The sequence below is a fragment of the Pimephales promelas genome, chromosome 23 (assembly GCF_988280905.1).
Source record: "Pimephales promelas chromosome 23, fPimPro1.hap1.1, whole genome shotgun sequence".
Lineage (NCBI taxonomy): Eukaryota > Metazoa > Chordata > Actinopteri > Cypriniformes > Leuciscidae > Pimephales > Pimephales promelas.
The window spans coordinates 27,958,826-27,976,784 of record NC_142791.1 but is presented as its reverse complement, the minus strand read 5'-3'; the positions used below and the strand labels follow the sequence as shown (position 1 = coordinate 27,976,784).

Genomic DNA, 17,959 nt, shown 5'->3' with positions numbered 1-17,959 from the left:
GATGGATAGATAGATGGACAGATAGATAGATGGATGGAAAGATAGATAGACAGATAGATTGATAGAGCAATAAATAGATGGATAGATAGATAGATAGATAGATAGATAGATAGATAGATAGATAGATAGATGGAAGGAAAGATGGATAGATAGATGGATGGGTAGAGCAATAGATAGATGGATGGAAAGATGGATGTATAGAGCGATAGATAGATGGATAGCTGGATGGAAAGATGGATAGATAGATGGATAGATAGATATAAAGATGGATAGATAGATAGATAGATAGATAGATAGATAGAAAGATGGATAGATGGATGGATGGATGGATAGATGGATAGATAGATGGATGATAGTCATAGATAGACGGATAGATAGATGGATGGATGGATGGATGGATAGATAGATGGATGATAGTCATGGATAGATGGATAGATAGATAGATAGATAGATAGATAGATAGATAGATAGATAGATAGATAGATAGATAGATAGATAGATAGATAGATAGATAGATAGATAGATAGATAGATAGATAGATAGATAGATGGATGGATGGATGGATGATAGTCATAGATAGATGGATAGATGGAAGGAAAGATGGATAGATGGATGGATGGATGTATAGAGCCATAGATAGATAGATAGATAGATGGACAGATAGACAGATGTACGGATGGACAGATCAGCATCTCTGCACTAGAGAACACACATCTCACTTCATTGACGTCAGATTAAACAGCAGCGACTGATGAAAGTCCATGTTCAGAGATCAGAAGCTCAGACGGAGAACGAGCACACACACACACACACTCACGATCCGCACACACACACGATCCGCAAGCGCACACACACACACATCATTCCTTGCACTAAAGCAGGAGATGAGCACACGCTGACATCACCGCTCCCACATTCCCGCCTCAGAATAGGCCTCAGCGCCGGGGAAGCTGGGATACTTCACTCTTCATCACGGTCTCAGAGACTTTCAGCGCATGATTGGCTTTCCAGGGTTCACGGCAGCTGCGCTCCGGCACAGATATCCCGAGGATTATTCCTGGGTTATTATCCCAGCGCTGATGGGAAGTGCACGGCAGAATCCTCGACTGGTCCGTCCGGGATTAAAGAGCGCTGCATTAGTGGCTCTCTGAGTTTCAGGAGCTCGTCTCGTGTTTGAAACAGCAGAAAGCGTCCTGAAGGATTCGCCAGAGGACACACACACACACACACACACACACATTCCTTTCGGTTGTAATGAGCAGAGACACATAATCCACAGCGTTCCTCAGCGGTGTCATCATCTGACCGATACACACTTATGCAACGGGTCTAAAAGTAGATGTTTACAGTCAGAGAAGCGCAATTACACACTCACTCAGAGAAACACACACACTGCACCGTCAGCACTAATATATGGACTAGTTATTCATATACTTTATTATTTTTCAACTTCTAGACTAAAATATGATTCGCACACTAGTATATGAAATATGATTTTAACACTCCCAAATCAAATGATATATTATATATGTTTTTTATACAATTAATGTGTTTCATGTGCGTCTAAATAAGTGTGAGTGTGTGTGCATGTGTGAGAGTGAGTGTTTGTGTGTGAGTGTGTGTGCATACCATTTTTCGGGCCATTCTTTCCATCATCTTTGCATTTTATTTTAATAGTAAAGTATTAATTCATAACAAATGTACATTTTTAATTAAAGAGCTCAAATAAATGTAATATATCACCATTAATTAATCATTTTAATTTGAATAATACAAAATTACTACAAAAAAAGATAAAATTAGTATGAAAATATACATTTAAAAAAAGTAAATGCTCATGAGAATTGAGGGAAAATGTTGCATTTTTATGGAAATATCTTAATGGTATATATATATATATATATATACTCATATACACACACACACACACACACACATTAAACTTATACTATTAACTTTTATTATAATTAAAATGCTTAACTGTCTTAAAATCTTAATGCGTACTGGTGTGTGTATATCATTTTTAATTAATATATTAAAAAAAATGTTTTTAAGATTTTTGAGTGAAAAGAAATTCACCAAAAAAAAACTTAAATGCTAATCACAAAAATGTAGAAATCTAGTCTAGAAAAGCGCAGTGAATACGCATTAGTCGTGTCCTCTCAGACACAAAGAGATCCTGAAGACCTCCGGCTTTAATAACAAACGAGTATCTCAAGATTTCTTTCAAATCAACATTTATCGAGCGCGCGACGGGAGCGTCTGAGACTCACCGCAGAGGAATGTGTTGATGGCGTGACGTTCTGTACGTTCACACACGCAAACATGTGATCGCACACAGCGATACGCGCGTCTCGTTCAGGTCTGACCAGAAACATAATAAATACACAGCAGTATTTAGGAAAGGTTGAGCGAATGCACTGTAAAACACACATTTTTGCTTTTCAACCCGTAAACGCAAATAAAAGAGTTTTGTCAGCGTGAACGAGAAACACTGTGTGTTTATTTATAATCTAAAAGACAAAAATACAAGCAGAAAAGAGAAAACAGTCAAAATAATAAATCAGACAATCTGTGTGATCATTAAAAATAACGCGTGGCAAAAAGATATTCCTCTGCCGAGACGAGACTGAGTCTCGTCAGATCTTGCGTTTCTTCCATTCTGGCTGATCTTTGTCTCCCTCCTCTTCCTCCTGCTCTTCCTCGGCAAACATCGGCTCTGGTTGTGTTCTGTGCAGGGAAACACACACACACACACACACACACGTCATGAGACAGGGTCAGAGTCACACACAACAGAACGTATGATGTGTTTGACTGTAGCTGTGGCCCAGTGATAGAGAGACACACACACAGCCAGAGAGAGAGAGAGACTAGGGTACTAGGGCTGTGCAAAAATTAATTGCGATTAATCGCATCCAAAATAAAAGTCTGTGTTTACATAATATATTTGTGTGTGCTGTATATAATTATTTTGTATATATAAATACATATGCATGCATGTATATATTTAAGAATTATTTGCGCTTAAATTCTGTATATATATAAAAATACATAATCTATATTATATAAATATAAATATTTTATATGTGAATAACACATTTTCTTAAATATATACATGCATGCGTGGGTATTTATATATACAAAATAATTATATACAGCACAAATATATTATGTAACACAGACTTTTATTTTAGATGCGATTAATCGCAATTAATTTTTGCACAGCCCTTATTTGTACATTTAAATTTCATTTATGTTATAATATTTGAGTATTTTGATGTGTTTATAATTCTATGTATTCCAAGCGTGGGCAATATTGTGATATATATATACAGTCATGCCAATAAAGCAATTTGAATTGAGAGACTGACGCTCATCACAAGATTAATCTAGTTCCCTACTTTCATTCGTCCACAGAGCACAGATTAAAACACAACATCTGCTCTGTGTGTGTGTGTGTGTGTGTGTGAGTGAGTGTGTGTGAGTGCATTTGTGTGTTTTTGCGAGTGTGTGTGTGTGTTCTGACACCTGAACGCAGCTATTAAAGCATCATGACAGAGTCTGAGAGTAACAGGATCATTAGTTCTTTGTGTTGATCAGCGTCAGTGTGTGATTAGACACTAATGATGAAGATACAGTTACACACACACACACACGATCTGACTAACACAACTTCAGTTCTGAATAAAGCTTCACAAATGTCAAGATGTTCAATTTATAGACATTTATATGAAGCATGTTCAGAGTTCTCACAGGTTTATCAATCTTACATTCGAAGCTTTTCTGTGTTTTGTTTGTAAATCATTTTGAGAATGCTTGTGTCTTTATATGAACTATATGAACTAATCATAACTGGTATAATACTTGGAATAGAATGGAAGCCGGTTTCTGCCACAGAATTACTCACAATAGCAAAAAAATTGGCAATTTTGAGAAATAAGGTTGCAACTGACAGAGAAAAGTTCAATAGAGTCACAATTATCAGCAGAACCCGCTTCTATCGTTAACTAAATCAACAAAAAACAAACGAGACTGTTAAAGGAGTAGTTCACTTGAGCTGATAATTTACTCACCCCCATGTCATCCAAGATGTCCACGTCTTTCTTTCTTCAGTCGAAAAGAAATGAAGGTTTTTGATGAAAACATTCCAGGATTTTCTCCATATAATGGACTTCAATGGGGACCAAACGGTTCAAGGTCCAAAAGACAGTTTCAGTGCAGCTTCAAAGGGCTTTAAACGATTCCAGACGATGAATAAGAATCTTATTAAGCGAAACGATCGCTCATTTAATAAATAAATAATAAAGTTTAAGTTTTATCAGCTCAAATGCTCGCCTTGCTCTGTTCTGATGCGCGTTCGTGACTCTCCTGTTCAAACTCGTTCATCAAAATGAACAAATCTTTTTCCGAGTCAATTCGTTCGTTGAATGAACCAAATGATTCGGAAAAAGATTCGTTCATTTTGATAAACGGGCTTGAACAGGAAAGTCGCACAGAACAGAGCAAGGCGAGCATTTGAGCTTATAAAACTTAAACTTTATTATTTATTTATTAAATGAGCGATCGTTTCGCTTGATAAGACCCTTATTCATCGTCTGGAATCGTTTAAAGCCCTTTGAACAGTTTGTAGTTTGTACTGAAACTGTCTTTAGGACCTTGAACCGTTTGGACCCCATTGAAGTCCATTATATGGAGAAAATCCTGGAATGTTTTCATCAAAAACCTTCATTTCTTTTCGACTGAAGAAAGAAAGACGTGGATCTTGGATGACATGGGGGTGAGTAAATTATCAGCAAAAGTTTTTTTTAAAGTGAACTACTCCTTTAACTAAATAGCAATTACTAATCAGTTGCGGAACTAAAGTTAATTTTAAAAAGATGAATAAAGAAAAAAAATTAAGAATCAGACTGATATTGATCATTAAAACAGAACTCATTACGCTTGTATATTTTACACGTGTAGTTCTTGTGTATTTTCGACGGGATTCATAGAGCGCTGATCCCGTCACACACAGGTTGTGTCCTGAACGGACCACCTCGGAAAACAGATCGGTGTGTTATTCTCCAGATAAACATCCAGCAGAGGACGAGATGAGCAGATAAAACTCCTGACAGCTTCTTATCGCGCTGCATATTTCAGAACCATGAGCACACACTCCCATAAACACAACATAAACCTGGAGCTTCCACACACACTCGCTCCAGAACCCAGAAACACATCCCAGGACGAGCACTGCGACCCGGCCTTCTTTACATCGCATTTTATATATATATATATATATATATAAAACCCAGGATGTAGTTCATCACTGGTGTATGAAGGAAATCATAACAAAGAAATTGCATTTTTGGCACCGACTGTGAATGTTTCATCTGATGATAATCCGTACATTAGAGAAGCCAAAAGACACAAGATAAGGAATGATTTAAAGTTTAAACTTGATTTGGGGCAATTTTGTCTTCTAAATTAATTAAATTAAAAAAATATACTTTATAGAGTTCTTTATGCAACAATTAAATAAAAATATATTTTAAGTAAATATAAACATATTTAAAACTTGACTTGGGGGATTTTTTCTTTTTCTACTAATAAACATTAAACAAAAAATTAATAAACAAATCTCATATATTAGATATAAATTTGTATATATAATAATTATATATATTATAATACATAAACAACTTATATATGTAATAATAAAATAAAAATATATTTTAAGTAAATATATATTTTTTAAAATGTTTTTTTTAACAATACATTAAACAAAAATTAATTGAAGAAAAAATATTTAAATGATATTTAAACTAGTTAAAATGTATATTTTAAGTAAATATATATATTTTAAAACCTGACTTGTGATTGTTTTTTTCTACCAATACATTAAACAAAAATTAATTGAAGAAAAAAGTTTTTTTTATATATTATAGTTAAAATTGATATTTTAAGTAAATATTTAAACTCGAGTTTTTCTACCAATTAACATTAAATATTTATTCCAAACTGAACTAGGGGTGAAGTTTACTACTTCCATTAGCATAATACAAAATATATACACTTATTTATATAATAATTCAATAAACATGTTTTGTGTAATTTTTACTTATATTTTCACACATTCATGCACACACACACACACACACACACATTATAATTAAATAGTATTTTTGACCACGACTGTGGATTTTTTAGTTTATCCACACACAAAAGCCATTAGATAAAGAACGATTCATTGATTTTTCTGAACACAAAAATATTTGGACACATCAGAATGTCATTGTGTTCGATACAAAACATAATATGCAGGTGTAGTTTGTTGTTCTTCGCTCCCCTTGCTTTTGTGTTGTGTTAAGTATTGCAAAGACACTGGTATATTTTTGCGAGTTCACATTCTTTTCGGGTCACTGTATTTGTTATCTTAAAATCGTCACCTGATCTCCCACCCTTCAAACATTAATGCCTCTGTTAGCTGAGGTGTGACACACAGGTGTCATCTGAACGACTGCTCCAGTTTCAGTGTGTGTGTGTGTGTGTGTCACCTGCTGTAATTACACTGCCTTCTGAGAGATTACCTCTTCACACCAGCATCACAATAACAGGCAATCCCAGGAAGCATCAGTGCGAGCGCAGTGGAAAAATCCAGCAAACATGGGGATTATAGATATACCTGTGTTTCACTCAGTCCTGATTATAAATTTAAATAGACCAAGAAAAATAGATCTATTTAATTTATAAATGAATAAATATAATAGCAAAGGTATTGAAATCCTGTTGAATAATCAAATAATTTATTTACGATTAAATTTTTATTAATTGATATATCAATTGATTATAGTGAGAGACTAAGTTTTGAACGCTTATGTCTTCTAAACGCGAGTTTTTTCATTGTTTTGGAGCGCACCAGCTCATAACCAACCTTATACACTGATACACACACACACTATTATATACAGTGGCTTTGGCGTGGTGACGTCTGGAGCTCACTCGGGTGCTCCTGTCAGATGATGTGTGTGTCTTACTGTTTGTACGCCGGGGCGACCCAGTACGGGTTCTCGGAGGCTTCTTTGGCGTGACGCAGGATGGCCTCTCGAGGGTTGCTGTCATCGGTTTTGTCCAGGGCGATGTTCTTCACGATGAAGGAGGACAGCGTTCCACCGTGAGCCGCCACACGACCCCCCCGACCTGCTCGAGGACACACACAGATCAGAGCAGGACAAACACAGACACCGAAACAGCATTCAGATACAAGCGGCCGCCCTCCCTCGCTCACACAGAGGACGTATTATGACCTTCATCAAAGTCTTGATGTGTTCAGGCTCTACTAGAACAGGTTTTCCTGCTTGAACGTTGATTATTTTCCTCATATTCTCCATTGTTGCGGCTCCTCTCTTCCCAGTCTGTCAGTAACGCTCTGTTTACTTCCTGTCTCTATGAATAGCAGTGTGTTGTGATTGGTCGAGTGTGTTTGGGAAATGTCCCGCCCCTTTCCATAACCGCCAGTTTAACACACTACTAACTCACTCAACCAGGCCCCGCCCCTTTATTCTGCATATTAATTATTTAAATCAGATATTTCCCACAAAAAAATATAATATATACTTATTACCCCATATATATATATATATATATATATATGAAGAGTTCAGATGCAAAAGCCTCTAAATGCCATTTGAAATTTTCTTCTTTAATGATGATTTTTATCAAACTTGTATATTTAAGTTCAGTAATTTCACTTAAATAACAATTAATAGGTAATTATCATTGCCATTTAAGTGAAATTACTGAACTTAAATATACAAATTTGATAAAAATCATCATTAAAGAAGAAAATTTCAAATGGCATTTAGAGGCTTTTGCATCTGAACTCTTCATATATATATATATATATATATATATATATATAAACAAATTTATATATATATATATATATATATATATAATATTTAATATTTTATTTATTATTTATTACATTAAATTAAGATTTAGGGGTTTACTAGTTTAGCCATAATTTGTGTTTGTAGTTATATATAATATAATATAATATAATATAATATAATATAATATAATATAATATAATATAATATAATATAATATAATATAATATAAGATAATATAAGATAAGATAATATAATAAAAATTTATATAATAGAAATGAATGAAACAAAATAAATAAATAAATAAAAAATAATACATAACTTTTTGTATTTGTAATAATACAAATAATCCTTATTCATAGGCCCATTCATAACTTTAAATATGTTAAAAAAAATATCACTTCCTGCCAGTCCTGCAAGAATAAAAGAATGGAATATTATGACGTGTTCATTCCTGCAAGAAACTCAAGACTACAATGGAGGCGTTTCAGGGATTCAGAAACACTGACACTGATATAGAGGAGAACTGGAGCTTCTTCATGCTCAAACTTCAACATTACACTGAACATGGAGAAAAGCATAAAAGGAGCTCTTTAAGCGAAACATCCTCCTGGCCGCGGCTAAAGTGTGTTTATGTAGAGATTAAACATGAGGAGCTGAGACGCGGTGGCTCAATCGGAGAGTTTCTGTGAATAAATGTTGATATCCCGATCTAAAGGAGCCCGGATGATCCTCTGCCAAGCCTTCGCCGTAATCTAGAGGAGTGTTTACTCAAGCCGTGAGTACACACACACTCAACTCCAGCGAACAGGACGACTAAAACTGTCAGATGTATGTGCTGCTTATTTGGGAACTGTGCAAAATTGTGCTTGCTAAAATAAGGTGAAGTTACAATCTGAACAAATGAGCAATGATCAACCTCAGAAAGTCTATATGTCCACCTCAGGAAGGATTATAAAACTATATGAGCTATTTTAATTTTATTTCAGGTCATTAACTATAAAGTTTGCATTTTTTTGGCAACCCTGGTATTTTTTGCAAACTTGGGATGTAGCAATATGGTATAAAATTTGATTTTGGTGTTTTTGTACTTTTCCACCAATAATAAAAAACAAAACAAAAACTATAATATATATATATATATATTCTTTATTTATATAAAATATTTATATATTAAGCATAATTAAAAAAAAATGTATTACATTAAAAAAAATTTATTTAGTTATTGGTTAATATAATATATTATAATACAATCTAATATAATATAAAAAATATACATTATATCAAAGAAATTAAACAAAATAAAATATAATTAGTCAGTGAGTCTGCTAATCGGTGAGTCTTTGAATCTGCGAATCTGTGAGTCTGAGAATCTGAGAATCTGCGAATCTGAGAATCTATGAGTGTGTGAATCTGCGAATCTGTAAGTCTGTGAATCTGTGAGTCTGTGAATCTGCGAATCTGTGAGTCTGTGAATCTGAGAATCTGAGAATCTGTGAGTCTGCGAATCTGAGAGTCTGTGAATCTGTGAATCTGTGAGTCTGCGAATCTGAGAGTCTGTGAATCTGAGAGTCTGTGGTTCTGCAAATCTGAGAGTCTGTGAATCTGTGGGTCTGCAAATCTGAGAGTCTGAATCTGTGAGTCTGGGAATCTGAGTGTCTGCGAATCTGAAAGTCTGTGAATCTGTGAGTCTGCGAATCTGAGAGTCTGTGAATCTGAGAGTCTGTGGGTCTGCAAATCTGAAAGTCTGCAAATCTGAGAGTCTGTGAATCTGAGAGTCTGTGAATCTGAGAGTCTGTGGTTCTGCAAATCTGAGAGTCTGTGAATCTGTGGGTCTGCAAATCTGAGAGTCTGTGAATCTGTGAGTCTGCGAATCTGAGTGTCTGCGAATCTGAAAGTCTGTGAATCTGTGAGTCTGCGAATCTGAGAGTCTGTGAATCTGAGAGTCTGTGGGTCTGCAAATCTGAAAGTCTGCAAATCTGAGTCTGTGAATCTGCAAATCTGAGAGTCTGCGAATCTGAGAGTCTGTGAATCTGAGTGTCTGTGGGTCTGCAAATCTGAGAGTCTGTGAGTCTGCGAATCTGAGAGTCTGTGAATCAGTGAGTCTGCGAATCTGAGAGTCTGCGAATCTGAGTCTGTGAATCTGTGAGTCTGCGAATCTGAGAGTCTGCGAATCTGAGAGTCTATGGGTCTGCAAATCTGAGAGTCTGCGAGTCTGCAAATCTGAGAGTTTGTGAATCTGAGAGTCTGCAAGTCTGCGAGTCTGCAAATCTGAGAGTCTGCGAATATGAGAGTCTGCGAATCTGTGAGTCTGCAAATCTGTGAGTCTGCAAATCTGAGTCTGTGAGTCTGCAAATCTGAGAGTCTGCGAATCTGCAAATCTGAGAGTCTGCGAATCTCGGAGTCTGTGAATCGAAGAGTCTGCGAATCTGAGAGTCTGCGAATCAGAGAGTCTGCGAGTCTGCGAGTATGTTAGTCAGTGAGTCTGAGAGTCCGACAGTCCGAGAGTCTGTGAGTCTAAGAATCGGAAAGTCTGCAAGTATGTTAGTCAGTGAGTCTGAGAGTCTGCGAATCTGAGAGTCTGCAAATTTGAGAGTCTGTGAGTATGTTAGTCAGTGTGTCTGAGAGTCTGTGAATGTGAGAGTCTGCGAGTATATTAGTCAGTGAGTCTGAGAGTCTGTGAGTCTGCAAATCTGAGAGTCTGCGAGTATGTAAGTCAGTGAGCCTGAGAGTCTAACAATCTGAGAGTCTGTTAGTCTGAGAGTCTTCAGGAGGTTCGGCTCACCTGGACCGGAGACGGGCGGTTCGGGTTTGTGGGATTTCAGAGGATCCAGCCGGTCCTTTTCCAGCTGCTTTCTGGTGCTGCGCTGACGAGCCTCACGAAACATCGGCAGAGCGTGAGCTGAAAAACACACCAGTCACATGACATAAACAACATGAACAAAAAATACAGCTTTTGTCCCCGTTTTTCAATAGCAAGGGAGTTGCACTGCAAAAATAATAATTTTAAAATAATAATAAGTCTTAGTATTTTTGTCTTGTTTACAGTCCAAACATCTAAAATTCTTAAGTCAAGATGCAATTACTGGATCAGTAAAATGACATAAGATCTTATGTCCTGTTTTCCAGGGGAATTAATCACAATTAAGTGAGTTTTTGCTTAAAAAAAGCTAAATGATGAAGGTGTAAGAAAAATAATCTTAATTCAAACAGAAACAAGTTTATTTTTCTTATGCCACTGGTAGATAATTTTGCTTGTTTTGTTTATTTCCCAAGAAAACAAGACATAATATCTTATGTGATTTTACAACTTTAGTAAATGAATCTTGATTTTTAGAAAAGTTTGGACTGGAAACAAGAGAAAAATACTTAATAAGAAAAGCATTTTGTGCAGTGTGAAGCAGAGTGTTGATCGTCAGGTTAGTCGGGACTCATCCTACACGAGTTATCGAGTTAGTGGCCCGTTTCATGTGTTACTTTAGGCCCCAGAAACCAATGTAATGTCCTTTTTGGTCTTTTTTCTAAATAAAATCCTTTCTTTGATATTATTATCTGGTGTCATCTCTGGGAAAGAGGATTGACGCCTTCCTCCTTTTAATTTTTCATGTTTTCCTTTGTTCCCTCCCTCCCCCCCCGACCCCTCGACGGGAAGGTAACAACACACACCTCAGGAAATACTACGCTCTTCAAACGTGCCGTAGCAACACAAGCTTTATTTACTTTTGATTAAGTCGCACACATTTCACAGTTTGCCAAACACAACCAAAATAAATGGCTGGATGTGTGTGTGTGTGTGTGTGTGTGTTACACCAGGGTCACAGGGAGACAGAGGAAAGATGGAGCGATTTTCCATTCAGGCCTGATTCCACACACACCCACACACACACGCTACATTAAGCAAAAAGGTTAGCGGTGACACATGCCGTTTTTTCCTCACTGGTCCATCATCCTGTTTCACGTCACCTCAGATTTTCCATCGCTATTTCCTGAGCGATACGGGAGTGTTGTGGTGTGCGAGTTTTGAAGGGTTTTTAAGTTCACGGTGTTGATCACGCGCTGGTGTGTGTGACGCTCTCGTGGCTCACGCATGTCTGATGGAGTCTCGCGCGCTAATGGCATCGTGACCCTCGGGTGAGACTCGGAGCGGGGCAATCCGATGGAAAGCACTCAATCCGTGCAAACACACACACACACACACACAGAGAGATAGACAGACAGACAGACACAAACACACACACTCACTCTCACACTCTCACTCTCACACACTCACTCTCACACATAGAGACACACACACACACTCACTCACTCTCACCCACAGAGCAAGACACACACACACACATACACACACACAGGTTAATGGGTTTGTGGCAGGACTGATGTAGGATGGGTGAGTCGGGACTAATATCATCATCCGCTGCTGATGCTCGTGTGTGTGTGGACGGTTGCATATTGTCAATAAATAAATATTAATAAGAATAATTATTGTAATTATAGAAATTAAGCCTTGTAACAGTACTAGTCCATATAAAGTGTGCACTAAAAATCCTTTTTTTCTAACTTAATACAAAATTTGTATCAGCCAAATGATTTTTTTGTGTTTCTAATAGCAGTTCAATAATAAATATATGCAACATTTAATATATATATATATATATATTGTAATTGATAAAAATAATCAAATAAAATATTATTGAAATAATAGATATTTTTATTACATTTATTAGGCTGGATCAACATTTAATATTTGTATTATCTGATTATTAAACAATGCGTCACATTTTTGTGGAAACCAGCAATAGATTTTTTACATTTTATTGATTATTTCAAAAGAAATAGAACAAGTTCAAAAGAACAGCATTTTTTTTTTTGAAAAATAAATCTTTTATAACTTCAAAATTAAAATTAACATCACGATTGATCATTTTAATGCACAGGAAGTGAAAGACGGCCCAATCGAGAACAGATTTAATTGTGATATTGACACATTTTGTACATTTCGTGGTCGCATTGATGAAACAGTTTATCATTTATTTTGGAGTTGTCCTCATTCATTCTTATGACAAATCTTATCATAAGGAATATTACTTCAATTAATCTGCTTCTTCGTTGAGCTAAATTTAGTATTCATAAATGTAAATTTGGAGGAAACAAGCCTTTGTTTTTCATTTTAAGATCAGATATTAAACAATACCTCAACAAAATATTGGGTTTGAAATATATGAAAACTGCAAAGTGTGTTTTAGTCTGTACACATTAAACTTTTCAGTTTGTCACTGTATCTTTATATACAGGTGAAACTAAAAAAAATAGAATATTGTGAAAAGGTTTTCATAAGCTGTGCATAATCATGAAAATTATAACAAATAAAGGCTTGAAATATCTCACTTTGCATGTAATGAGTCTATATAATATATTAGTTTCACCTTTTAAGATGAATTACTGAAATAAATAAACTTTTGCACCATATTCTAATGTTTTGAGTTTCACCTGTATGTCTTTTTTGTTTGTTTGTTTGATTACTGAATGAACCCCCCTGACAGAAGTTGTAAGTCTTTAAAATCAATAAAAATCAATAAATAAAGACCTCAGCTCTCAGCAAGAAATCAGAGCACACGTGTAAAACTGCAAGGCCACGGCTCGGACACACACACACACACACACACACACAAACATATATATATCAATATCTGCATATGTATTTGAGCAGATTTCCATATGATCTGGTCATAAACTCACGGGTGATGATGTAATCTTGTGTCAGCGTCTCTGCGTGTTTCTCCTTCGTCTTGCTCTTCACCACACACAACATGGCACCTCTGAAGAACAAACGCAGACAACAGCTTTTAAAATTCAACAACATACGTTTTAAAACAATTATAACTCAAGATATAAAAAGATATATTTTAATTAATTGCCTCAATTTTTTTGTATTATAATTTAAGAACCAGAAATCTCACTATCATGCAAACATACTGTTTTGAATGAAAAAATGCATGGATATACCACAAAATAAATAAATACAATTATATAGTATTCTTATATATAGAGTCTTGGAAAATATAATATATATAAATATAAATAAGCTCTAATATATATATATATATATATATATAATTTTTTTGTGAGTAAAGAAATTATGAACTACTGAAAATATTAATTATAGAATTCATTGACTATATACATTATTTTAAAAATATAATTACAGAATTTATTTCTTATTAAAATAAATATTAAATAAATAAAATGTATTTATTTAATAATAAATAAATAAATTTATATGCTGTATATATATATATATATATATATATATATATATACATACACACACAGACTCTTAAGTGGTTTTGTAAATACAAAAAAAATATTCTATTATGTCAAACTCTAAAATATATATCAGGTAAACATTACTGGGTCTACTGGAAAATGTAATTATAGAATGTATTTATTATCATACAAATTATTTTGTACATATTACCACTCCTATTTTTTTAAAATAAAACATTTAAATATATATATATATATATATATATATATATATATATATATATATATATATATATATATATATATATAAATTATATACATATATATGTCAAGATTAAAATGATTAATTAGACTGAAATTGCTATTTGTGAATAATAAATAAAAATTATGAACAATTATTTTATTAATTATTGTTAAACACTATTTTATTTATTATAAATAAATATAGTTATTAATTATTTTAATATATTACCACTCCTAGGATTTGTAAATAAAAAGGTTTGAACACAAAAGCGATTTGTTTCGAATTTTTTCTTGGTCAATTTGCCTTGTGTTCGACAACAGGACGTGACTTTGTTCCAAGCGTGCAGACGATTGATTTGGCCCTAATGGAGTCATGATGAACCAGACTGAGACGGAGTGAGTCATTCGCTGAGTTTCCTCGCTTTCATCATTCGGTTTAATCATCAGTCCAAATCTGTGTGTAATGGTAACTGGACACACGCGGACGTAAACACAGGGTGAAGTGTGAAGTGTGTCGAGACCTCTGACTCTTGACTGGGTCGTAGTAAACCTTCGCCAGACCGTTCCCCGTTCCAACCATGATCTGGTTCAGCTTGGGATGCCAAAGACAACGGACGACACTCTGAAACAACACCAGAGGAGAGAACCAGAGTGAGAACTCATTATAGATAGACACGGCTATACGTATGGTCATTTAGAAAATGCACTCGAAAGCCTATAAATCCTAAACGAAAACTCAGAACGTCACGACAATTGGTTAGCATGTGTGACATAACATTCTAAACAAGCATGCCAAATTTTATGGAGATCGGACCATAGGTGGCGCTATAACTGTTAAAAAAGCATTGAAAACCGTATGTTTCCTATGGTAAATTGCCTGTAAATGGCGTTTTCCATCTTTGTAATCACGTGGTGTTTCATACATCCACACAATATGGATATCATTTGATAGATCTCCTCATACTGAACAACTTTGCATTCACATTCATGAATATTTTATTTGTCTTCGAGAGGAAATTCGTTTCCACCGTAGATGCGTACATTACACATATTCGCATAACATGTTACATTATCAACATATCAGATTCAGAATACATTAAAAAAGGTCACTGACAACACAAAAAAAACATATCAAACTCTTACTATTCCTGGCCTTTCTACACATCGGTAAGCAATACCCAAGGCCAGAGGGATACAATACTGTATGTGTAAAGAGGGTGGTCTGGGTCGTTTAAGATCGCAACGTGAATGTAGAGACACAATCCGATAATTTAGTGATAGGAATGCCAATAATTTTATTTTCTAAATAAGTATTCTTTAAGAATTTGTTCTTGTTGGTAACTGTGGGCATATGGAAAAGACAAATGGCACCATAAGTAAGGACTGACTCAATAATACTGCGATACAAACGACGCGGCTGAACAGACAAGCGTTTACGAATAGCTGTCAGTCTTCATTACACCATTTGTAAACCCCTAGAGTGTGCTGGTTGAAGTTGAGATTTCATATTTTTTTAATGAAATCATATTATTTTAAATGAAATCATATTATTTGAACATACTCTGATGGCAGAGGGTGACGTCTGATATCTCTCACCCTCCAGCTCATCTCCAGTTGACTATATTTGGCGTTCGGGAAGAGGCCTGGATCTGGATGACAAACGGGGCATGTGTGAGGATTTGTGGGCATGTGTGTGTGTGTGTGTGAGAGAGACGGAGGAACAGACTCATGAATACCTGGAATCACATGCATGGGAAACGTCTTCATGCAGAACATTTCTACACTGTAAACCCTACAATGTAAACGATTATATGATCAATAACTAATGTCAACATGTGTTTTTACATTGCTTTAACTCATCAAAATAAGTTAAGCAATTTTCAACTTTTTTGTACGTTATACAAGATTCAACATTTTTAGAAGTCAGTTTAATGCAATTTAAGTTGCATTAGAGTTGATTGTTTTAAAAAATTGAAGGCAGAAACTTTTTCATTTTTACAGTGTAATGCTCAAAATAACTAATTGGTAAACAAACTATTTTGTTCAAATAAATTAACTTGTACGAGTATTAAGAAACTTTCTTTTTCTTTCGAGTTCACAAAACTGACACATTTTACATAATCTGAATTGTTTCATGGTTTTGAGTTTTATTAACTTGTTTCTTTTAATTTAGATTAGAAACTTAAATTTAAATGAAACTGGTCTGGGATTTCTATTTCCCAGCATGCTTTTCTATGGCACTAGAAAGGGAGAGTAAATGCTAAAATGAAGTGTCCTAAAAAAAAAAAAAAAAAAAAAATTAGTGTAAGATTAATGTTAATTGTGATTTGGGGATAATGTTAATTGTGTTACCAATTATCAAGTCAGCATTTATTGAATTAGTTAGTTTCCATAAGGAAATAATAATATCTACTATGTAAAATATTATATAAAATAAATAAATATATGCTCTCAAATCTCATTTGCATTCTAACTGAATGCTATAGAGGAAGAATGTCAGTGAATATTGACTTAAATTTGGGTCTGTATCCTATGAATTCTGCGAAATTTGCTAAATATCTGTCAGTCACATTTATTTTTAAAGCACATTTAAAATCGAACAGATGTTGGCCAAAGTTCTGTAACAAAAAATATTAAACACAATCACATGCAATGCACAAAGTATATCACTGCACCTACTTATGACTATATGCAGTAATAAATATGATGATTTTAAATCCGTTCTTTTAAACTCTTCTATGTTGATGCAGATTTAAAGTGGCAGACTATTCATAAACGGTGGAGCAGCCAATGAAAAGGAACGAATCCTGGGAACAATCAACTGTAGACTATCATTGGTTGATCAAAAGATGTCTGGATGTATGGTGAAATGAAAGGAGATCAGAAATGCATGGAAGAGCCAAACTGTGGAGGCCTTTAAAAACAAACGCTAATGCTTTAAACTGGATATTTGACTGGAACACCAGCACTGGCGAAATATGTTCCAGTCAAAAGTCTAGCTGGACAAGCTGGAGATGTGACAGTAAAGACTGAGAGGCACCCAAGTACAATACATTACAATAATTACAGTCGGGATAAGATGAAAGCCTGCATTACAGACTCCAAATCTTTGGATGATAAAAATGGCTTTCTTGAGTTGATAGAAGCAACTTCTGACCACAGTATTAACTTGTTTATCAAATGTTAATGCTGAATTCCTACATTTATAGCATGTGTATGAATGTTAGCAGATAAAAGGGCCTAATTTGCTGACAAACATCTCTGTGGAAGCAGAGGAGCCAAAAACTAAGATTTATGACTTTGCTTCATTTAACTGAAGGAAATTGGCTGACATCCAATGTCTGACATCCTGGAAAAAAATCTAATAAACACTGTCAACTAGAAATGTAATTTTGATGTAAGGGAAAGTAACACCGATTGTCATCTGCACAACAGTGGTATGAAAAAGTATATTCCCTAAAAATGGCATACAAAGGGATCATGTGTAATGAAAATAAAACTGGACCCAGCATTGAGCCTTGTGGAACCCCATACAAAACTGATGCAAAGGATGACAAATAACTTCCAATCTCCAGAGA

The 17,959-nt window shown here is 34.8% G+C and overlaps 1 protein-coding gene across 2 annotated transcripts in view; it reads right to left on the bottom strand.

Annotated features, from left to right (window-relative positions):
- Positions 1-2,481: 2,481 nt before the first annotated feature.
- wdr70 (WD repeat domain 70) overlaps positions 2,482-17,959 on the bottom strand; it is an 83,214-nt gene continuing 67,736 nt past the window's right edge. For both annotated transcript variants that reach the window (XM_089126326.1, XM_089126327.1), the window contains exons 14-18: positions 14,903-15,003; positions 13,611-13,690; positions 10,660-10,776; positions 7,020-7,182; positions 2,482-2,730 (exon numbers count right to left, since the gene is read on the bottom strand). In XM_089126326.1, the coding sequence (XP_088982452.1) occupies positions 2,640-2,730; positions 7,020-7,182; positions 10,660-10,776; positions 13,611-13,690; positions 14,903-15,003 (552 nt within the window). In that variant the 3' untranslated portion in view covers positions 2,482-2,639. The remainder of the gene's footprint in view (positions 2,731-7,019; positions 7,183-10,659; positions 10,777-13,610; positions 13,691-14,902; positions 15,004-17,959) is intronic.